The 25,036-nt window shown below is 28.2% G+C and overlaps 3 protein-coding genes and 1 pseudogene across 4 annotated transcripts; 3 read left to right on the top strand and 1 right to left on the bottom strand.

Moving 5' to 3' along the window:
• Window positions 1–831: 831 nt before the first annotated feature.
• Window positions 832–1,355, top strand: LOC124939662 (coumaroyl-CoA:anthocyanidin 3-O-glucoside-6''-O-coumaroyltransferase 1-like; the record flags this gene model as incomplete). Its single annotated transcript, XM_047480116.1, has 1 exon — window positions 832–1,355. A coding segment is annotated over exon 1 (462 nt), but the record flags the coding sequence as incomplete, so codon positions are not given.
• A 23-nt stretch (window positions 1,356–1,378) lies between these two features.
• On the top strand, window positions 1,379–2,397 carry LOC124940418 (malonyl-coenzyme:anthocyanin 5-O-glucoside-6'''-O-malonyltransferase-like). The gene has a single exon (XM_047480935.1). It carries the CDS (start codon window positions 1,440–1,442, stop codon window positions 2,292–2,294), a length of 855 nt encoding a protein of 284 aa, XP_047336891.1. The 5' UTR covers window positions 1,379–1,439; the 3' UTR covers window positions 2,295–2,397.
• Window positions 2,398–11,738: 9,341 nt separating this feature from the next.
• LOC124940150 lies at window positions 11,739–13,409 on the top strand (annotated as a pseudogene).
• A 4,587-nt stretch (window positions 13,410–17,996) lies between these two features.
• LOC124939948 (homeobox-leucine zipper protein ANTHOCYANINLESS 2-like) lies at window positions 17,997–22,052 on the bottom strand. 2 transcript variants are annotated; one of them, XM_047480412.1, is made up of 9 exons: window positions 21,463–22,052; window positions 21,150–21,379; window positions 20,949–21,066; window positions 20,239–20,871; window positions 20,069–20,170; window positions 19,767–19,991; window positions 19,255–19,429; window positions 18,798–19,180; window positions 17,997–18,566 (listed from the first exon to the last, which is right to left on the bottom strand). In XM_047480412.1, the coding sequence occupies exons 1-9, from the start codon at window positions 21,598–21,600 to the stop codon at window positions 18,195–18,197; spliced, it is 2,376 nt and encodes a 791-aa protein (XP_047336368.1). In that variant the 5' UTR covers window positions 21,601–22,052; the 3' UTR covers window positions 17,997–18,194. The 2 variants fall into 2 exon arrangements, with proteins under 2 accessions (XP_047336368.1, XP_047336369.1); XM_047480413.1 differs by having other exon boundaries at window positions 18,798–19,177; window positions 21,463–22,050.
• Between the last annotated feature and the right edge of the window lie 2,984 nt (window positions 22,053–25,036).

Raw genomic sequence — 25,036 nt, 5'->3', positions numbered from 1 at the left:
AATACTAATGATTTTGTTGATGTTGGTTCTAGTAGTGAAGCTAATGTTGGAAATGAAAATGTTGAGGAGTCAATATCTTCTAATGAACTAAGACGGTCAACTCGATAGAGACGTCATTCAATTAGATACCCAGTAAATGATATGCTGATTGTTGAAAAAAATATTTCTAAAATCAGTGAGTTAAAAGAAATTTTGAGTTAGTCGTTTGTCATGAAAGATTTAAGACCAACACATCAAATTCTTAGGATTCGAATTATCCGTGATCGATATAATATAAAATTGCATTTGTCAAAATAGATTTACATTGAGAAAGTTCTTCGAAGCACTATAGTGGTGAGTATTCATTTAGCTTCTCACTTTAAGCTATTGATAGTTTTGAGGAATTGGATAGGAGAATGTTTTATTTTATTTTATTTTTTGATATATATAAATAAAATAAAAAATAATAATTTAAAATATATGATATTTTAGTTAATAAATGATTTAATTTAATTTAATTTAATTTAATGTATGAGAAGTGGTGCGAAATGATTTTATTTTTTGTGTTATTTGAATAACCCAAAACCAAACAAAACCTAAGAGTGTTTTCAAGGTTTAAGTTTAATTATTATTACTTTATTTAGGAAAAGGTTTGTGGCCCTGTCTGGATATATATTACTATATTTAGGGCAAGGTTTGTGGTTCTGTCTGTGCTACGTTAGTTATGAATTTTGGTTATCGTGGATTGTTTTATGTCTGTAATAATATAATAATATTATATGATTAGGGTTTAACAATTACATTACAAATAGTCGGCATTTTTCTTCTTCCCAAATAAAATTCGAACCAAACTTTTCTAAGCTTTTCCATTAAAGTCTGCTTCTTCTTCAATCAAATCCGAATTTCACTCCTCCATGGCCATGGCGGCTTCCAACCACGTGAAAGTTACAGAGGTATGCAGAGTCAAACCTGCACCAAATCCGTCGGAGAAGAAGACGATCTCCTCCTCCTCCTCCGAAACTAACAATTACTTTCCTCTCACTTTTTTTGACACAATTTGGCTCCGATTCCCCCCCACGCAGCGAATCTTCTTCTACGAAATCAACCATTTATCATCTGATCTTTTCTACACCACCATTCTCCCTAACCTCAAGCATTCACTCTCTCTCACCCTTCAACACTATCCCTCCCTCGCCGGAAATCTCACGTGGCATCCCGAAACCGCCAACCCAGTTATCCGTTACTCTGTTGACGACAAGGACGACGACGGCGACGGCGTCCCATTCTCAGTAGCCGAGTCCTGCACCCTCGACTTTGATTCACTCTCCACCGACGATGTTAAAGAAGCCAAACACTTGCATCATCTTTTGCCCGATTTTCATTTTTCCGAATCTTCTCTTCAACTTACTCTGTTTCCTAGTCATGGATTCTCAATCGGGTTTTGCGTCCATCACGCCTCCATGGACGGGAAGAGCACAGCCATGTTTATAAAATCATGGGCCACTATTTGCAGACTCGGATTCCTTACTCCAGAACTAATGCCGAATCACGAAACTAGATCAATTTTAATGGATGACCCGTTAAAGCTCAGCCCGATTTTCATTGATCATTGGATGAAATTGAAATTGAAAACGATTGATGGAAACGATACCACCCAGGTAAGAAGTCTCCTTCCAATGGACAAGAAACCGGCGCCGGGTTTATTTAAAAGAACGTTCCGGTTAACTCCAGAGCAAGTACGACAAATAAAGGGGAAACTAATAAAGAGCCCTGTTTCTAGTTTCACTGCGGTTTGTTCATATATTTGGACATGTTTGGTGAAAGCAGAGAAAGGGGATATAACAAAGGAGAATGTTTATCTGAATATTAACGTGGATTGTCGAGGACGATGGGAACCTCCGGTGCCGGAAAATTACTTTGGTAACTGCGTTACGTATCGGTTTGCGAAGGCAAAGGTTGAATCTTTGGAAGCTGGTGATGGAGTGGCGGTGGCGGCGGCGGCGATTAGTGAGGCGATTGGAAGTTTGGGCAATGGAGGGGTTATGAAAGGGGCGGAGAAATGGCTTTCGGAAGTGAGTTGGACTTTTAGGAATGAGAAGGTGTATGGTATTGGTGGGTCGACATGGTTTGATCTTTATGGTGCTGATTTTGGATGGGGTCGGCCGAGGAAGGTGGAGATGGTGTCCATTGATCGGAATTCTTCTCTTTCTCTCTGTGATGCTAGAGATGGCGACGGCGTTATTGAGATTGGAATAGTGTTGACCAAGGTCAAAATGGAAGCTTTTGCATCCATCTTTGCTCAACTTTCTAATTAATCATTTCAAAAAAGAATTTGCCTTTTTTTTTTCTTTGTTTGAGTTTTCTTCTTTATTGTTTGATTGCGTGATGTTTGAATAAATTTATGAGATTTTGGTTCAAGTTGGTGATGTGTGTTTCTTTCTCGTCTCCAATAGGGTTTGAATACAAATGAAAATCCTTAGTTTTTCTTCATTTAAAGTATTTTATGGGTTATGGCAAGTTGAATTATACGGACTTTGGGTTTTTTCCTCCTAGTTGGAGAGACCCATAATATAATAATATAGTTGGAGAGACCTATAATATAATAATATAGTTGGAGAGACCCAACTATTAATTTTAATTTAATTTTAATGTCACATTATATTATTATATGAGTTAAAAAAAAAAAAAAACAGAAATAAGAGAGGGCATAGAAAAACAGATTCATGTATTCAAGGTATAACCACTAGGGAAGATTTATGGTTGTTGTACCGTTCGATCGACTTTAAATTTTGACAGTTTGTTGGTTATTTATGAATTATATGTTCTAAACATTGAAGTTATATATTATGAGGTTTCTAAGTCAGTCAAACAGAAAACCAGAATTGTATATTGTTGATGATAATGAATTGTTAAGTGCCATATATAGGTCCCGTGATTTTTATTCTCAATTTGTAAAAGTTTTTCACTCTAAAACTTAAACTTGTGTTGCATTATTCTTTTAATTTTTTTTTTATTTTTCTTATCTCTTATACTTAATTAATTAAGAAATTATTTTGTTTTAAAAAATACATTTTCTCATGAAAGACTTAGTGGTGGGTCGACGATGTTTGATTTCGTATGGGAAAGTCAAAGTTCGAGGAATTAAAGTGGAGATGGTGTCAATTTACGGGAATTGATCATTTTACTCTCAACAATGGTAGAGAGCATGCCTCAACAAAAGGTGAGGCAACCTATAAAGGTCTTAACCCTTAATGCCCAATTTTAATTATTAATCTAGTGATGTTACGATGGGTTGACATGTAGAATATTTTCTCTCTTATTATTAATTATTTTTTCTCTCCTATTATTAATTATTTTCTCTTTCTTCTTATTAAATAATTTTTATCCTATAAAATAATAAAAAAAAAGAGAGGCCATAAAAAATAAATAAATAATATTTGATAAATAAATAAATTGATATTAATTAGGGTTTAGGGTTTAGAATTTAGTATTTAGGATTTAGAGTTTATGATTTAGAATTTAGGGTTTAGAATTTGGGGTTTAGAGTTTAGGATTTAGGGTTTAGAATTTATTTAAACATATTATTAAAATATTTAATGTGTGGGTTTGTTGTAAATTATTGAGTTATTTTAATAGAGATAATAAATATCAAATAAATGAATATGGATAAATGAGATAAATTAATTTGTAGGGATAGAGAGATAAATTATTTAATAAGAGGAAAGAGAAGTGTTTTAATTATTATTATATTTTTATTTATTTATTAATTTCACCTTTCGGCCACCATCGTTCTCCCAGTCGTTGTCTCCCAGTCGCGCTCGTTTGTAGAATATTCTCTCTCCTCTTATTAATTAATTTTTCGTTCCTCTTATTAAATAATTTCTCTCTCTATCTCTACAAATTAATTTATCTCATTTATTCATATTCTCACGATTATTATTTTACTAATAAATATAATATTTATTATCTCTCATTTAACGAGGTTAAAATAACTCAATAATTTACAACACACTCTCACATTAAATATTTTAATAATATGTTTAAATAAATTCTATCTCACATAGGCATGGCTAGATCATTCGCTATCTCAAGCCGCGCTCTCTATCATTTTTCTTATTTATTTATTTAAAATTCTAAATAATAAAACATTTACAAAGTCATTAATAATTTCTTTCTCCTGCCCTAATTAACTAAACCCATCATTCTTCTTGTCTGATTCACCTAATCAATCAGATAGATTTACCTTTTTAAAACAGAACAATAATCCAGAAATATAGGAAGAGAAAGGAGAACAAACTCTAAAGAGATAAGAAAGCATATAAGAAGAGAACAAGAACAATAATCCAGAAATAAGCCTTCAACAGAAAGAAGAAGATTTGTAAACTTCATTACCTGTCATCATTGTTCATTGTGAACTTTGTTTGAGACTGGTCGAAGTAAGAAGAAAAAGTTGAGGTCTAAGACAGCTAAATGTCAAAGTTCGTCAGGTTCTGAAATCAAAATCTCATCTCACATTGCCCTCAATTCTTTCGCTAACTCGTCAGTCTCCCTTCGTTCTTTTATTTGAGAAATCGAATCTTTTGAAGAACAAGAATCGGAGAAGAAGAATGGTAAGTTTAGTTAATTAAAGTAGGAGAAGGAAATTATTAATAACTTTATAAATATTTTATTATTTAGAATTTTAAATAAATAAAAATATATATAATATATATTAATTAAAAAATATGACATGTCAATATATTAATTAAAAAAGATGATAGGTTAATTACACATGTCGTATAATCGAATAAAAATTAATTCAGTGATATACGTGAATATTTCAGTATAGTTCTTTCCTAAAAAAAAATTAAAGTAACGCTCTCTCTATCTCTTACCACAACTCATATGTGCTTAAATTATGATATAAGTGTTTCTCTTTTCTATCATAATTGAAGAATTATTAATTTATCTCTTTTACCATAATTATTAATTTATCTTTTCTAATGAATTTTTATTTTATTTATTTCTTATATAAATATTTTTTTGTTCATTAATTTTATATAAATAAATATTATTTCATATAAATTATATAAAATAAATATTATCTTATTAATAATTTTATATTTATATATTTAATATTAAATATTTATTTATTTTTATGTATAAATATTTTTAATATACACAATAATAATTCTCAAATTCTATCATAAAATAATTACTAATTATATTTTCTTTCATAATTATTAATTTCTCTTTCTTAATTATTATTTTATCTCTCATAAATATATATATATATATATATATTAATTTTATATAAACTTATATTTAATATTACATCTTTATTTATTTTTTTATATAAATATTTATAATATACATTATAATACCATATAATATATATAATAACAGTTTAATATTATATTAAACTTATAATAAAATTACAAATTTCTCTTTCTTATATATATTTCTCTCTCATCTTTATAATATATATTTTAAAATTTTGTAACTCTAATAATTAATTTATTTTTTATTTTCTCTTTCCTCATTTATTTATTTATTTATTTATATATTTATTTTTTATATTGTCCTACAAATAATTTTTATATTTTTTAATAAAGTAAAAAATTAGACATATTTTAATTTATTTAAAAATAAATATTAAACGTTTATTTCTCCTAAAATATATATATATATATATATATTATTTTATTATTAATTTTATATAAATACCATTTTTTTCGTAATGTATCACCTAAAAAATGTATATATTTTTTTAATAAATTATTTTTTATATTTTTTAATTTATTTAAAAAATAACATTTCTCTCACCTAATATATATATATATATATTAATTTACCTTTGTTTTTATTATTTTCTCATTCATCTTATATATCTTTTATATATATATATATACTCACAAAAAAAATTATAATTTTTTTAATAAAATAAAAAATTATATATTCTCACAAATAACATTTCTCTCAACTATAATATAATATAATATAATATATATATATATATATATATTAATTTATCTTCTCAATTATTTTTTTATTATTTTCTCTCACTTAATATATATAAATTTTGCATTTATAATAATTAAATAACATGCAAATCATATAGTTACAAAATAATTTGAAAGGTCACCGCGCCGACTCTAGTATACACAATTTTAAAATAATTTTATAATTTTGATTAAAAAATATATTTTTTATTTTTTTTCCATATTTATTATATGGACCATTATTTTAACTCTTTTTTAATTTAATATAATTATATTTTATATTTTAAAAATATTTTTATCTTAATATTTAATTAAAATATTTAATTCATTTATTAAAGTAATTTTATATCATATATATAATTAATTAATTTTCTTGTATTCACTTCTATCTATTATTTCATTATTTTAATTTTTTATTAATTTAATATAATTATATATTAAATTTTAAAATTATTGTAAATTTAATTTTTAATTCAAATTCCCAAATTATTTATTAAAATATTATTTATATACCTTCTATTAAATTTTTTTTATACATTCTCTAAATATTTATTATTTATATAATTAATTTTCTTTTATTTATTACATCTTTTATATATTATTCCATTATCTTAACTTTTTTATTCATGTAATATAATTATATATTAAATTTTAAAAATATTTTTACTTTAGCATTTAATTCTAAATTTCAAATAATTTATTAAAAAATTATTTTTATATCTTTTATACATATTTATTATTTATATAATTAATTAATTAATTTTTTTATTCATTATATATTTTATCTACTATTAATTAATAATTATTAAATATTTATACATAAATAAAATTTTAAATTAAATTCAAAAATCACAAGTGGTCTGATGGTTAAAATGTTCTAATCTCATATTAGATACCAGAGTTTGAGTCTTAATTAATTGATGCGATATGATTTAAATGCGTGTGTGAAGTTGTGATTGATAACTAAATATTTATACATAAATAAAATTTTAAATTAAATTCAAAAATCACAAGTGGTCTGATGGTTAAAATGTTCACATCTCATATTAGATACCAGAGTTTGAGTCTCAATTGATGCGATATGATTTAAATGCGTGTGTGAATTTGTGATTGATGAGGAAATGTCAAAAGTAAGGGTATGATGATATATGTGAGTCCTTATAAAAATGAGTATGTGAATTTGTGATTGATGAGTGAAGGCCAAAAGTGGAAATGCCAAAAGTAAGGGTATGATGATATATGTGAGTCCTTATAAAAATGAGTATGTGAATTTGTGATTGATGAGGGAAGGCTAAAAGTAAGGGTAAGAGTCCCTACGTAAATGTATATGTGAATTTGTGATTGATGGGGAATGTCAAAAGTAAGGGTAATATATGTACACAGGGAGATAATATATATAATGATGCTTCAAATTAAAAATCTAGGATGACATTTACCAAAATTTTATATGAATTATCATCAAAATCTTACTGTGATCGCGGTACAATCGACTCTCTTTTCTCCTTAAGTATAGGTAGCATGAAAAGAGGAGGAGGGCGACGACGACACAAGAGAGACCCAGGAGGAAAATATTTGATCTTGATTTAAAAAAAAAATTGAAGCGAAAGAAGACGAGGATTTAAAATCAAGAGGAAGTCAAGGATTCTCTGCCTATGTGGATTTAGAAAAGTTTTTTTTAATTAAAAATTAATTGATTTTTTATTTTTACACATTTTATATGAATTTCTCATCAAATTCTAAAGGTATTTATAATTGTCTCTCATTTCTCTTTAGGTCTATGTCTTTCTTAAATCGACTCTCATTTCTCTTTAGGTATATGTAGAACGAGAATAGGAGGAGGGCGATTTAGACACAATGGGGCGACGACGACACAATAAAGACCCAGAAGAAAAGATTCAATCTTAATTTGAAGAAAAATGGGAAGCGAAGGAAGATGAGGATTCGAAATCAAGAGGAAGAGGAAGCCGGGTATTCTCTGTCTCTATGGATTTAGAAAAAAAAAAATATTTTTACACATTTTATATGAATTTCTCATCAATTTCTTTTATAATAGTTTGTCATTTCTCTTTAGATATAGGTCTTTCTTAAATCGACTCTCTTTTTTCCTTAGGTATAGGTAGCACGAGAAGAGGAGGAGGGCCACAACGACGTGATGGAGGATGGCGACGACGACGCGATGTAGGAAGGCGACGACGGCGCCAGAGAGACCTAGAGGAAAAGATTAAATCTTTTTTTTGGGAAAAAGGAAAAGATTAGATCTTGATTTGAAGAAAAATGAGAATCGAAGAAAGACTAGGATTTTGAAGAAAATTGAGAAGCTAACTAAGAACAGGATTCGAAATCAAGATAAAGCCGAGAATTCTTTTTTTTATTTAAAATTAATTTTTTTTATTTTTTCATAATAAAAATTAATAAAATATTTTATAATAAAATTATAAGTAAAATTGTATTTTAATGAATAATATTAATATTTTAATTATATATATATACATAATTAATAAAAAAATATATTTAATTCTATATTTTGACATATTTTAAATAATTGATAAATATTTATTAATTTAATTTATAATATTATTATAAATTTATATTTTTACACAAAATATTATAAAATTGAATTATTATTATTTTTAATAAAAATAATAATTAATGTTATTGTTTAACTATAAAACAAAAATTTTATAGTGTTGACATAAAAAAGATGGTTTATTCACATATATTTTAATTAATATTTTGACTTTTGTTGTATAATAAATTGTTTTCGAAATTTTTTGAGTATAGAGTAGAAGCTAAAATAATTATGTACAAAAGAGAAAAAACACAAACATATATATTGCTCAAATATTATTTTTGTCAATTTAAGATAATGTGATAATTCACATTATAAAAAATGAGAAAATTAAATTAATTTAATAGAACGAAAAAACTAAAATTTTGAATAAAAATGATCATATTTGTAATATTTTATTTCAGTTGTATCTAAAAAAAAGTTTCTATAAAAAATAGTTATAATAAATATGAGATTAGATAATTTAACAAAATATTTTAAAAAAAAAATGGAACAAGTGAAAAAATGTATATAATATTAAAATTTCTCAAATTTATATATTTTATATTGATAGTGTTTAACAATTATGAAATTAATGCCAAATAGTAAATTTATGTAATAAAATTCAAATAATTATTAATTTTTTATAATTCAAGTGTAAAGATGTAAATAAAAAAATGGAACTTAAATGTGTCAAATTTTTATATAACAAAATTTAATTACGGTAAAAATTTATGTTTATTATATTTGAACTACTTAATATAGCAACCAATAATATATTATATATTTTGATTCTTTTTTTAAATTTTACGTCTAAATTATTTCGTTTATATATATATTTGTCACTAAATTATTTCGTTTATATATATATTTGTCACTAAATTATTTCGTTTATATATATTTACCTCTCACGAAAATCCTACTATATTATTAATTAATTAAATATTTCAAGGGAATGTGAGATAGGGATAGTCTTGAGCAAGATCAAGATTCAAACTTGATCATGGTAGTCTTCGTAGGTTAAATTTATATTGAAGAAGTCAATATAATTAAAACGCTAACAATATAATTATTACATTCTCGTAGGTTTAGTTGTAGTTACATTTCCCAGATTTTATATGGACTTTATATATATTATTTGATGATATGTTTTGCACACATTACATGGTTTGGTACAAATTCAAAACACTAACAAATGACACTTAAAAATTGAGTTGGAATTATGTTTAGGGTCATGGCAATTAGGGTATAACAATAAAAATTATAGATAATTACTATTTTTTTTGGCTTGGTTAGAATTCTTAATTTTCTGCAATAAGGTAAATCCAATAATAAGAATGGCACATATATATATAAGACATCAAAGGTTACATATTCACAATTAAATAATGTATTTAGGATGATTTAACGATACCTTCTTACTTAAAAAAAAAATATTTTTAAATTTCTATTTAAAATATATAATGTATTATTTAATTTTTTAAAATAAATATGAAATAAAATTATTCAAAAAAATTATATATAAAAGTATAATTACCCCCACCAAGATAGTCTAGTATTTTTATTTTATAATGTAATAAATTAACATTTCGATGAAATATTTTTTTATTTAAAATGTTAATATTTAAACTGATATTTTGATTTTTGAATTTAAAAAGTTAACATTAATAATTAATAATATTTTTTTAGTGGAGTAAGTTAATATTTTTATTTAATGACCATAAATAAAAAAAAAAAAACTTTTAAAACTTGAAACTATTCTAATAAATTTTATCAAACTAATATCTCATTAATATAGATAATATATATTTAAATTATTTTTATTACATATTACTTTTTAAATAAAAAATTTATATATTAAAATTGAATTGTAATTAATATCAATTCTAGTATAATTGGAATAAGAAAATGAATTTATTGATTCTCTTCTGATTAGATAGTAGATGCAATGATTTACTTCAAGTGATTACTTCAAGTGATTCAAGTTTAGGATGACCAAACTATAATAGGAAAAAGAATTGAAGAAACATATACCTTCTTCAATGCTTATTTGGCTCGGGATATAACTTAGTTTGTAGAACTGCAATTGTGTGGTTGAGATGTAATTGTGTCGTTGCGAATATGAGTTGGATGTTTAAACATTAATTAATGATAATATCTAGATAAATATGGATTGATGTAAAGATAAGATGGACAGTTGGTTAGATTAGTAATGAACATTTATTCAAACATACTATTATACTTGCTTATTTAGGGGTCACAAATAATAAAGAGGAAGGAAATAGAATAGGTGGTACCAAACTAATATTTTATTAATATAAATAATATATTCAAATTATTTTAATTATATATTGTATTTCAAACATAAAAATTAGAATTTAATTAATTATTTTTAAATTTTTAAAAATTAATTAAATTATAATTTAATATCAATTATATTATAATTGAAATTAAGAAGAAAAAAAATATTGATTCTCTTTCAATTGGATGTGCGATAATTTACCTTACGGGCAATGTATTTGGTTCAAGTTTAAGATTATCCAGTTACACGAGGGAAAAAATTGAATAAACATAAGACTATCATGCTCACTCACTTGACTAGGGAGATATAGAAAGCTGGTACTCTTCCGCTCTTACAATTGGGTAGTAGTATCTAGATAAACGAAGGGAGGATGAACAATTGGTTGGATCTAATTAATATATATATTTAACTAACTAGTTTGTTGAGCTGATAATATTACATTTTTTATTTAGAAAATGAATCTATTGATTCTCTTCCAACTGGTTGGATAGTAGATGCGTGATTCAAGTTTATGATGGAAAAGATTTGAATAAACATATAACTCCGTCCATGCTTACTTGGCTCGAGGATATAACTTAGTTTGTAAAGATGCAATTGTGTGGTTGCGATGCAACTGTATCGTTACGATAACATGCAACTGTATCGTTACGATAACGAGTTGGATGTCTATCAGATAGTCAATGATATTTAGGTAAAAGAAATGAAGGGATGATGGACTTGGATCTAGTATGGGCAATAATTCGAAGAAACAACTCTATCCACTTATCAAATAATAGAGTAAAAGGAAATATGGCCTTGTCGGTTGATTGTCGTGGATTGTTTTGTGTGTTTATTTTTCAAATAATATTATATGTTCAGGACTTAACTATTACATTACATTATAAATAGTCAGCATTTCTCTTCTTCCCAAATAAAATTGGAACCAAACTTTTCTAACTTTCCATTAAAGTCTGCTTCTTCTTCAATCAAATCAGAAAATTACTCTCCATGGCCCTGGTGAAAGTTACAGAGGTATGCAGAATCAAACCGGCACCAAATCCGTCCACGACGGAGAAGACGAAGACGATGATCTCCTCCTCCTCCGACGACGAAACTAATAATTACTTTCCTCTCACATTTTTTGACATATTTTGGCTCCGATTCCCCCCCCACGCAGAGAATATTCTTCTACGAAATCAGCCATTTATCATCTGAACTTTTCTACAACACCATTCTCCCTAACCTCAAGCATTCACTCTCTCTCACCCTTCAACACTATCCCTCCCTCGCCGGAAAGCTCACCTGGCATCCCGAAACCGCCAACCCAGTTATCCGTTACTCTGTTGACGACAACGACGACGACAACGGCGTCCCATTCTCTGTAGCCGAGTCCTGCACCCTCGACTTTGATTCACTCTCCACCGACGATGTTAAGGAAGCCAAACACTTGCATCATCTCTTGCCCGATTTTCATTTTTCCGAATCCAAGGCTAATGTCCTTTCTCTTCAACTAACTCTGTTTCCTAGTAACGGATTCTCAATCGGGTTTTGCGCCCATCACGCCTCCATGGACGGGAAGAGCACTGCCATGTTTATAAAATCATGGGCCACGATTTGCAGACTCGGAGGAGGAGCCCTGACTCCAGAACTAATGCCGAATCACGAAACTAGATCAATCTTGATGGATGACCCGTTAAAACTCAGCCCGATTTTCATTGATCATTGGATGAAATTGAAATTGAAAATGATTGATGGAAACGATACCACCCAGGTAAGAAGTCTCCTTCCAATGGACAACAAACCGGCGCCGGGTTTATTGAAAAGAACGTTCCGGTTAACTCCAGAGCAAGTAGGAGAAATAAAGAGGAAATTAATAAAGATTAGCCCTGTTTCTAGTTTCACGGCGGTTTGTTCATATATTTGGACATGTCTGGTGAAAGCAGAGAAAGGGGATATAACAAAGGAGAATGTTTATCTGAATATCAACGTGGATTGTCGAGGAGGCCGTTGGGATCCTCCGGTGCCGGAAAATTACTTTGGTGACTGCGTTACGTATCGGTTTGCGAAGGCAAAGGTTGAATCTTTGGAAGCTGGTGATGGAGTGGCGGTGGCGGCGGCGGCGATTAATGAGGCGATTGGAAGCTTGGGCAATGGAGGGGTTTTGAAAGGGGCGGAGAAATGGCTTTCGGAAGTGAGTTGGACGTATATGAATGAGAAGGTGTATGGTATTGGTGGGTCGACATGGTTTGATCTTTATGGTGCTGATTTTGGATGGGGTCGGCCGAGGAAGGTGGAGATGGTGTCCATTGATCGGAATTCTGCTCTGTCTCTCTGTGATGGTAGAGATGGCGATGGCGTTATTGAGATTGGAATAGCTTTGAACAAGGTCAAAATGGAAGCTTTTGCATCTATCTTTGCTCAACAACTTTCTAATTAATAATCATTTTAAAACAAAGTTTCTTCTTTGGGTTTTTCTTGTTTGACGTTTCATGTTTCATGTTTGGGTTGTGATGTTTGATGTTTCAGTTTGGTGTGTGATGTTTCATGATTGGGTTTTGATGTTTGTTGTTTCATGAGTTTGATGTGTGATGTTTGAATAAAAAGTGAGATTTTGGTTGAAGTTGGTATGGGTGTGTTTTTCATATTGAAAAAAATGATTAGGGAGGTAAAAGGAAATTTGATGAAATAATGCTCTAACATAATTATTTCCAAAATAATATAAGGGAAGTAATTTTTACAAAAGTAATTTTTTATCCCAGCAAAAGATAGTTATATATACTCTAAAAATATGATATTATTTCTTTTTTCCCTCCCTCTTCTCATTTCATTCATTTCTTTTTTTATCCTTTTCCCTTTCTCTTTTCTTCCCTACAACCAAGCGAATTAACGAAACGAAACGCGAATTCGATCGATCAACTCCCCAAGGCAACGCTGGAACGCCTTCATCATTTCAAGTATGTTTTTCCCATTTTTTCGTCGTTTTCCTCTTGCATTTATTATAGTGTTTAAGTTTAGGTTTAGGGATTTAGGGTGACTGAAAGAGTTTTACGGTGGATGATGCATTTTTGCCTGCGAAAATGCAATTGTCGTCTGCGATGATGCATTTTTCGCAGGCGCAAATGCATTTTTCGTCTGCGGAAAAAAAAAATTGTTTTTTGTTCGCCTGCGAAAAATGCAATTTAAAGTTTTGAATTGGGATGTAATTGTTGTTTTAGATTTCTGAGAGAGATAGAGAAAATTTTGTTGCAAGCTCTACAACTTGAGAAGATTGAATCATTCCGTGCCTATTGTCATTTTTAAGAAGATTTTGATGCAAGCTCCACAACTAGTTGACCTAGGACTGATACCCCTAATTTTGTTTGGACGGTTCCGATTGATAAAGGCGTTTCAACCTGCTTAGCTCACAATAACTAATGTTTTTTTATTGTTTAAGTTTGTGGTTATTTAATGCTTTTAGGATAAAAATTGTACCTTTGTATGTGAAATATGAATAAATTTAGTTTGGAAACAGAGATAGTCTCATGATTCCATTTAATTATAATCTTTGTTTAAAAAAATAAGATTGTTAATTTGATTAAGTTATTTATGCATTAAGTTTCTTCTTTGGGTTTTTCTTGTTTGATGTTTCAGTTTGACGTGTGATTTTTGAATAAAAAGTGAGATTTTGGTTCAAGAAGCCTGGTTTGGTTGAATTATTAAAAAAAATTTAATAAATTAAATATTATTTTACTCTATTCTGGATAATCAAATTATTTAATTCATAAATCAGAATATTAAAATAATTTTTATTTTAAATTATTTATTTATATATAATTTTTTTTAATTATTACTTTCTCAAAATTATCCTTTATTATTATATTTTTCTCTCTTAATTTTTTAAATAACTCACTCCAACACCAGCCTTTGAGGAACTTGGTTGAGAAAGTAGTTTTTTTGGTTTTGTTTGAGTTTTTTTTTTTAAATAACCTTATTTGATTAAAAGTAAGAAAAAAATGGATTTTATTTATTTTGATTAAATTACTTTTATCTCTAGATTTTTATTTAATAATTAATTTATATTAAAAGAAATAAGCAATAATTTTAATATTTTAAAAGATAAATTAATTGATTAGATTTATGATATAATAGTTAGGTTTTAGAATAAAAAATTGGTTTTATCCCAGTAACTCATCATCAAACAAACTCTTGGTGTCGGTTTGTTTTTCATATTAATAAAATTGTAATGAAATAAGAATCTTTCAATGTACAAATATATTATTTTATCCTCTGATTTAGACTAGCGTTAACAGTGTGTTTGAGCCTATCATGTGACAAGTGAAACATCTGTTATCTCATTTTTTATATTATTTTTAAATTTTATTAAAATTCAATTTAAATTTTAAATAAATCAAGACAAAATTTAAATAAATTATTACTGATATTTTATATAATAAATAATAATTTAAATATAAAATAAATTTAAAAAAATAGTGAAACCAATAAATGTTTATTTTGGGTTGGATCATTATATTCCACTATAATATTATATTTTAGTTTAATTGAAAAGAAAATATATACTCAATTTGTTCAAATAGGACATAATTAATATTATAATCTTGTCTCCAATAGGGTTTGAAACCAAATGAAAATCCTAAGTTTTTTTCATTTAAAGTATTTTATGGGTTATGGTAAACATGTGAGTGAGTCAAGTTAATTTAATTTTCAAAGTCTTGCTTCAGCCATTAATTGAATCATCCAATTCATCTCTATAATTGTTTTTTCATGATTACCAACCAATCACAATTCGTGATTTTTCAAATAAAATAATTATAACATAAGGCTTTTATATACCATGGAGGCATGGATCATACTTAATATTTCATCATATTTGATAACTACATAGCTTGTTGGGATCTTGTATAAATGTGATCCACATTCCACACTTCATTTCCAACAAGGCCCATATCCCATGTCTATTTTCTTTTACCATGTAAATAAATGTCTAATAAGAAGTAAAAAATAATACCATGATTAATAATAACTAGTTACCCCTTACCAAAAAAACAATCAATATGATGACCATATATAATATCATTGTTAATGTGGGTCCTTTCATTGGATTTTTTTTCTTCCTAAAGTTGGACTATAGTACCTATTAAATATTCATGGTCAAAGTCACTTCTGAATGCAGTGTGAAAGATCACTTCAATAAATAGCTCAAACATAATTACCAATAGAATAGTTTAACTGATCAGAGGGTGATTATTAAAAATTTACATAATCTTACTTAAAATTCATTAAATAAATGTATAGATGGTAAATATTAGATAATAATCTAACATTTTCTACCTTCACCCAACAAAAATAATAATAATAATAATAATAATAATAATAGCTCAAAATGCATAAATTCCTTTGGCAAGATTTAAAAAAAAAATTGTCCTCCTATTTGTTTCCAGAAGACTTTCTTTACCAATTTTCAGTGGATTCACATAATTTTCTATTATAATTCAACATAAGACTTTCTTTGCAATTTGTCATAAATTTTATCAAATTATTTCAATTTTTCAATAGTTGGTTTGTATATTCTTCCATCTTTAAAGTTTGAACCAATAAAAGCTATACATCTCTTAAAAATTCAAAATTTTATTACTAATTAATATTTTTTAATTATAAAAAACTATATATTTTTATTATTTTAATTGATAATGAAATATTTGATTAAAGGAATGTTAACTATGTAATTTATTAAGGTGTCAATAATATCTACACACTAAGAACACCTAATAAATTAACATAGGTTGTTTTATTTCTTTAAAATAGAAATGATGTGGTTTGAGATATTTAAATAACATAATTTAATTAAATATTATTTTATTTCTTATTTTCTTTTATTAAATTACTCAAATTATTAATTAAAATATTAAAATATTCATTATTTTAATTTTTAATTTTATCCTTATATATTAATTTTTTAAATTTTCTTTATTAAAAATAAAAATAAAAATCTATCCCTCCTTGTAATTAATATTCAATCATTACTGTATATATAAATAACTCAATTTATTTGAATTCAAACAAATGTTTTGATCTGGTGAGTGTAGTTAGAGTTTGTCTTTGTTGGGTTATTGGAATAACATATATTTTTAAGCCTTGGGTTATTAAATAAATTTTTGTTATGAATTAATATTATATTCTTTATATTTAATTTTATAAAAGTAAAATAAAAATATTTAATTAATAAAATAAAAAGAATAAAAAGTGATAGTCATATTTATATAAAAAATAAATAAAAAAAATCACCTTCAAATTCCATATCATTATAATTTGTGACATCTCATTTCAATGCTTAAATTTTAAACCTAAAAAACTCATCATAATATTGAGAGATAGAGATTAGATAGTGAGTATTTTTTAAAACATTTTATTAATCTTTTTAATTGTAAAGATTGTAATGAAATGATAAAAACTAATTAACCAAATTAATTGCGATGATTATTTTTTCTACCACTCATTTGTTCCTGCAATGAACTGTTATTTTTTAATTTGCTTTATTGTTTATTGTTAGATGATGTATATATAACAAAAATAAAATAAAAAATAAGAGCGTTATATAATCTATAGGATATGATTGTATTTGTATAGATTGAACTATAAATTGTGTAGAAGATTTGTGGTGCAATGGACCTAACCCTTCTCTCATCTAGAGAGAGAGAGAGAAAAGATGGGTAGGAATCATTAAATTTTTGGATTCCAAAATAAAGAACAAAAGTTTACAGATGACATTTAATGCAAATCTGGAACACTCTGCAACTCTCTCCCTCTCCCCCCTTCCTCGAACCACAAATCTATCATCTATATACTACTTCATGCCTATTTTTATATTTTTTCAAATAATTTGATTTGTTTGAATTCAGATTATTTAAATAATTTGAAGGAAGAGAAAAATAATGATATAAAAAAAAAAAAATAATGTTTAGTAAAAAATTTAAAATATATTAATATATATATAAATAAAATAAAAAATAATAATTTAATAGATAAAATTAATTATTCTTTTTATTATTCAATTTATTAATCAAAATTATTAATAAAAATATGTTAAATTTGAATTCGATCAATAAAAAAAATATTTTAAAACTTTGTTTCTAATTTTTTATTCAAACCTAAAAAAAATAATATAACAGTAACTAACCTTTTTATGCCTTGAAAATTAAATACATACCAGAAGAAAAGAGTAATATTATTAAATACAAAAAAGCAACAAACCCCATCAGCTGACTCGGGAGAATCCAGCTGAGTCAATGCCCGAACCGCATAAAAATACTGACTTAACTCGGTTCGTTCTTGACTCACTTTAAATTAAGATATTATGCATGCATGCATGCATGTATATATAGTATAATATCACGTGACAAATCAGTGATCAAAGAGAAAGAGCAGATTTGATCCTATCAACGGTGCACGATATAAGATGATTGACGGTCTCCACAGATTCTACCGTGAGCTTGGCCGTAGGCAAACTATTCACCAATATCTGAAACGCAACCGTCAGAAGGGACCCACCACCACTCCCTTTCTCATTATTACGACCCCCATAATGGGTCCCACCCCCATCCGGCATTATACCAAATCCCGACGGAAGTAATGCCACGTAAGCCGAATCACCGCCGTTCATCACCGCGTGCATCGCCGGAACATCCACCGGCGCGTACACTACAAGCGACCCCGCCGCGTCTGTACACGTCTCTTGTAATATCAGCATACTGTTACTACTGCTTTGGTTTTCGTTCACCGCCTGAAACAAATTCAATTATAAAAACCCTTTATAAAGAAATAAATTACGACCAGTGCCATTTCCTGATTTTTAAAATTGGTCAACTGACAAATAATAAATTTTGATGACGTAACGAATCTATGACTTTTTACAAAAAGTTATATGAACCTTCCTTTTTTGTTTTTCCGTCTTTTCACTATCATCATCATAAATTCATAATAAAAAATCTAGGGTTAGGGTTTCTTTTCTTACATTGGCACGCAGAAGAGAGACACAATTTCCATGATCTTGAGCTTTACAAATATTAGCTATCTCTTCCATTGGTCCTCCATTAGAGAGAATATCCCATTCACTTCTAAACCTAGCTTCACGTAGAAAATCAAAAAGTCTTTGAGTTGAAATAGGAAGCCAAACCGAGGTGGCGGCGCTTAACACAACTCCCGGCGGTTCGCCGGGATCGTCGACACTTTTCCTAGTCATGACCCGAACATCTTCACCCACATTGGTTGCAGATAGCTTGTTCCATTTATACGAGGTCGCCGACTCACAGACGGCGGCGCAGAAACTGTGGGTCATTCTTTGGGCTAGCTTTAACATACTCCTCTTTCCAACCGGATTAATTATAGCACCATCTACTTCATTCATTGATTCATTCAATAATGAAAATATTAAAAAAAAATAAAAAAAATAATGGGTTTTTAGTTTTTACCAGTTTGATCAATGTTGGATAGTGTTGAAGAAATGAGAATAGCAAGACATTGACACTGTCGTCGGAGAGTGGCTAACCATGGCCGAGCTCCGAAACCCATGCCGGATCTGATCAATGGTTTATAGAGTCTGTGAATGTTACTTTCATCATAGTCTGCATGTTCTATCCATGTAACCTGAATAATAATAATAATAAATTTCAAAAACTTATATAGAAACCTAGAAATAAGTTCAATAATAAGTTAAAAACTTATAAAAAGATAAACATGAAAGATTGGAATAGAAACATCATATGAATTGTTTTATTCAACCAATGTTTACAGCTTATATTAAAATAATAATTGTGTGTGCAGAAATTGTTCCTTGAAGATTGAAAACTATACATTATTTTTTTATTATTATTTCATTTTTACCTACAAAACCCTAACATATTCAAATAAAACAAATCCCAGTTGTCTGACAGTGAAGAAGAAGAAGAAGTATCTAGAATTATAATAATAATAATAAAATTACCTTAGAATAACCATTAGGCATATCTTGCACAATGCAGCCAGATGGAAGCCTTCTGCAACTAAAAGGTGAAGCAGAAGCTTCTCCAATGGCGGCGCCGGCGCCGGAAGTTTGAACGGAGACATCAACCACCGCCCAAACACCCTCTGAATGTTGTTTACAGAAACGGAGGAAATTCACTTCCCTAACTCCGACCAATGGTGACACAACTTGAATCTCTGCTTGAATCTGTGTTTGTTTATCATGATTCATCATTAAACAAATTATTTGTTTTTGTTATTGGGAAATGCAAAAAATGATCATACCAATACAATTGCACCATTTCTTGTTCCACACATTCCACTTGAAATTATGTCTCTTGTATTTGCTTTAGCTATCATACATGGAAACATCTCTGCCCATCGATTCTATTCATAAGAAAGAAACATTAGGTTTATAAATAAGGAAGAATAATATAAATCTAGGGTTTAATTACCGAATCCATTAATATCTCGACAAGAGCCAAGCTATTGATCATAACCAAATCATTTTCTCTTGAAGCTTCGGTAACAAATCCATTTGGTTTCAATCCATGAATGCATGGAGTAAACATCCTTAAATATTCAGCATGATTCAACACATCACGGCCGCTTTCCATATCCATAACCCAAAGGGGTTCATCTGTTCTAGCCATCTTCACAAGTTCATCCATGGCAGCCAAAGCAATCTCCAAGTACATTGTTCTTTCAATATTCCCACTACTAGACAAAGTTGAGAATGAATTAGACACCCCAATCCCAAACTCAGATCCAACTACAGGCCCTAAATGTAATGGAATTTGGGACGAGCCCATGGGTGGTACAACGACATCGTTGAAGGATGAATTAACTAGATCGGGACGTCTAAGGAACTTTCCGGCCAAACCACAAACGCGATCGAATTCCTCCTTAAGACGAGCGTTTTCTATTCGAAGGTGTTGTTCTTCGAATGATAAATCACCCATCATAGCTGGACCGCCACAGTTTTCGCAGATTGGGTTTCTCATTGCCTCACGAATGCTCATGTTTTCTGCTTGAAGCCTGTCGTTATCTTGCCGGAGAAGCGAGTTCTGATGTCTCTCGATTTGAGTCTAGCACAATAAAACAATTTCAGGATAAAGAACTAGCTAGGATAATAATATAGAAAAAACATAAAAACAACACACACCTTCATTTGAGTTCGACGATTCTGAAACCAAAACTTAACCTGTCTGGTTTCTAGGTTAAGTCTTCTACTGAGTTCCAATCTCTGTTTCTCATCAGGATGAGGGCATTCCTTGAATAGACTAGAAAAAAACAACAACAATTTATCTGGTTTTTTTTTTCCTTGTTTAGTGTAATGATTGAATAAAGAGATATAATTACGTACCCTTCAAGTTCTTGGATTTGCTGAGGAGTGTGTCGGTGGTATCTCTTCTTCTTCTTTTTCTTTCTCGAGGTTTTGTTGTCGGAACCATCATGATCGTCGCCGGAGACGCCATCTTCGAGGTTATCACTAACAGATCTACTATCATTATCTTCTTCCCTGCTTCTTCTTTTAGTTCCACAAACGTTGTTAGACTCAAATGTGTCGGCAATTTGACCCTCCATGTTCGTTTGCTACATTAACACGATGATTAAGCATTAAGATCTTAGAGATAGATATAGAGAGAGAGAGAGAGAGTTAGAGAGAGAGTGCTCACAAGGGCTAGAGAGAGACGCGGCTGAGAGACAGCTGCACCACTGGTCATATCGTTGCTAAATCCTGATATATCAGTAAATCTAGCATCGCCGTCGTCATCGCCGCCGCCGATAATATCGAGAAATCCCCCAAAATTCATGAAGTAAAGTAATATGTTTGATTTTGTGAAGGTTTTGGATAATAAAAATAAAGATTTGATTGGAGAAAAGAAGAAAAGGAGGAAGAAGAAGAGAAGAGGTAGTGGAGACACGAGGACAAAACCAAATGTCTCAAATTCCTCTCCCAGAAAAAGAATTAATTAAAAAAAATAAAAAATAAAAATAGGTTCTTGTTCTTCTTCTTCGATTGCTGATTCCCAATAATAGTTTCTCTGTTTGGACTTGCACCACCACCTCTTTTAAAGGAAGACTTTTGCCTTCCTTCCCAAATACCCATATGTCAAAACCCTAATAATAATAATAATAATAATAATAATTCTCCTGTTCATATTGAGACCCAAAGTATTATATTTTTCTCCAAGAAGAAGTAGAAGAAGAAGAAAACAGTAAAAATGGAGTCTGAATGAGGAGGAGGAGATAATGAATGGGGGCATGCAATTATGTGGAGTATTGGAAGCCTTACATACGAATACAACCAAATTGGCACATTAAAAAGGTCAAGTAAGGTTGACCTCTCTCTCTCTCTTTCTAAATATTTACACACAGACAACAGACAGACATGTTCTATCTATCCAAGTGTGGGCCTCTCCATTTTTTTTTTATATTTCTGCAAAACATATCCATCTGTATAACTTACCCTTCTTCTTCTTGTTCGTTTGATCTTTCAAATCGAAATCTCACCGACCGGCCGGCCGGTGAAGTAATATCGTCGTCGTCGTCCGGGGGAAGGCAGCTAGTAGAGATAAAAAGGATTAGGGTAAGAAGAATTTGATAACGTAATTTCATTTCTTTTTACTAAAATGATATATTCAACCCAGATTCAGAAAGAAGAAAGAGAGTGTGTGTGTGTGTGTTAAAACTTAAAAGACCATTATGTCCTTATCCTTGTAAGAGAAGTACTTGGGTAATTTCCATCACTTTCCAACTAGAAAACGGACATTCAAACGTGTCCTGAAAAGTCTTCTTTTCATTCAATCTAGCTTGTCTTGGATTTCTTTTTTGTCAGGTAATTTTTTTTACTGCAATATTAGTCAATGTTACCGTGACAAAAAAACAAAATAAATATTAAAATCAATGTTAGGGTTATTTGAAAAACATACAGGAAGAAAAAAATAATAATAAATTATTTTTTTATTAAAAAAAATTAAAAGATAAAATATAAAATAATAATTTAAAATAAAAAATATTTTAATATTTTAATTAATGATTTTAAGTGATGTAATAAAAAAAACAAATAATGTTTTAATTTTATTTGGACTTAACAAATCCTACAAATAATTACATTGTATATATGTTAATGTCTGGTTTGGTTCAATTGGTTTGGATATTCCAAACAAATTAGTAAATATTATTTTATATTTTTGTGGTATTTTTTCTCACTTAATTTATTAATTAAAATTATTATATTTTATTTTTCCTAGCTAAATAACCAGTGTTTACACAATCATACCTTATTCAAGCTTATACGATGGATTAAATTACCTATAGTTTATTAAAGATTCTAGGATGGAGTATGTTCAATTGTACTAAAAATAATATAGAAAATGAAAAAAAAATTATGGTTAAAATATTATAATATTTTTAATTTATTCTCACATATAAATCTAAATTAACCATATCTCTCGACTCGACAATTTGAACACTTTGAAAATTAAACATTTATATATATTTTTGGTCGAATTTTCGTTGGCTATGGTGGACTCAAACTCACCCGAAAGAAAAAAGAAAATATATAATTTTCTACGGTAAAAAATTTACATGATTTCTTAATTTTTTATTTTTTATTTTAATTTAATTCAATATTTATTTTCTAGTTAATTTCACTTTATCTCATGTTTTGATCAATATTTGTTTTTTTCTTCAAATTCATAGTAAATATTTTCAAAGTCCACTCCAAATTTTAATTCTAAAATTCGCCCAGATCAATATACCATTAATTTAATTTAAAATGTGATTCACTAACTAAACTAAGCAAATAAACAAATGAAATTAATAATTAGAATAGTGTGTAAATTAATATGGTTATGCCTTGTTCGTATTTGAGTTTTCAAAATAACCCAACCAAATCAATTGTCACTTCATTCCCCCTCTTATCCTTCAAATCAATCAAGTCATTAACCAAAATACTAAAATATCCTCTATTTTAAATTATAATTATTTATTTTATTTATATATATAAATACTCTTTAAGTCTTTTTACCAAAAAAAACATCATTATTTTCTCAAAATTATCAGCAATCATTATCAATAATCATTTTTTTCTCTTTCCAAATTATTTAAATAACCTGAACCGAACAAGCCCTTAGATGTCCGAATTATTTGTTGAAAGGTAATTAAGTGCAAATATGGAAATATTAATTATATGAGAAGTTATATTGAGTGAGACAAAAGATGTAAATTGGTAAGAAAGACTGTTAAGTTAATTAATTAATTAATTAGATTAATATATCCAGCCATTACAACTAATTTTTAATTCAAACCTCATCCCATTAATAGCATCCTTGTCTCCAACGCTTATGAATTAAATTGTTTTGTAAAACTAATCATACTTTCTATAAATAGAAAGTCATTAAAGCCTATACTTATGTTTGATGTTCATTTAATTCTTTCACAACTTCTATTTATATATTATTATTTTTTTCTACTTTAAAAATATTTTGATGTGGACATATATGTGTCCTCATTTTTTCAAAACTTCTTTTAGTATTTAACGGTGGTTTTCCGTATCTGTTAGGGTTTTGAACTTCTAATCAAAATATCTTCAATAGGCTATCTAGAAATTCCAAAAACTAATTCGTCTTAAAAAAAATTATATGGTTAGAAACTTATACAATTTTTATTTTTTTATTATTTTAAACACTTTTAAAATTTATATATTGATATATAAAAGTTTAATGTTAAAATTAAAAAATTAACTTCATTTATTAATTATATTTTTATAAATTTAAGGGATAAACTTAATATATATATATATATAGTTTTATTTTTTTTAACCAGGTTAAGAATTTACATAAGAAAAACTAACTCTATAATTTATTTACCATTTCAATTTTTTTTTTAAACATTTTCAATGAATCAAATTTTATTTGTTTTACCATTGTTGTCCAGATTTTTATTACAATTTTAGCTTATTCGCATACAGATAAGATTCAACTTACACTCAACTTATTCGTAAAAATAGAGAAACAGATAAGATTTTTTTTTGTGTTTAAATGCAAAATGTATTTGATTATAATTGTTTGCATTAACTTATTACACATACAAACATTAAACGCTGAATCAAACACGCCGTTGATATGACATCTAACTTTGTGGATTGGTTCAGAAAAAGGGCGAATATAAAATGATTTAGCAAAATAAATGAACCAGCCTCCTTATCATCAGAATCACATTAACATAAAATTGCAAAACAAATAT

Source organism: Impatiens glandulifera, chromosome 5, assembly GCF_907164915.1.
Source record: "Impatiens glandulifera chromosome 5, dImpGla2.1, whole genome shotgun sequence".
In the NCBI taxonomy this organism is placed as follows: Eukaryota; Viridiplantae; Streptophyta; class Magnoliopsida; order Ericales; family Balsaminaceae; genus Impatiens; species Impatiens glandulifera.
Note: the sequence above shows the minus strand (reverse complement) of the source record. Positions and strands in the feature narration are given on the sequence as shown.

Coding starts and splice junctions, on each gene's coding strand:
- LOC124940418 (XM_047480935.1), top strand. CDS start 1,440: ATGGACGGGAAGAGCACAGCCATGTTTATAAAATCATGGGCCACTATT.
- LOC124939948 (XM_047480412.1), bottom strand. CDS start 21,600: ATGAATTTTGGGGGATTTCTCGATATTATCGGCGGCGGCGATGACGAC. Junction 21,380..21,462: donor CGCGTCTCTCTCTAGCCCTT/GTGAGCACTCTC, acceptor GTGTTAATGTAG/CAAACGAACATGGAGGGTCA. Junction 19,992..20,068: donor GAAATGGTGCAATTGTATTG/GTATGATCATTT, acceptor AAACAAACACAG/ATTCAAGCAGAGATTCAAGT.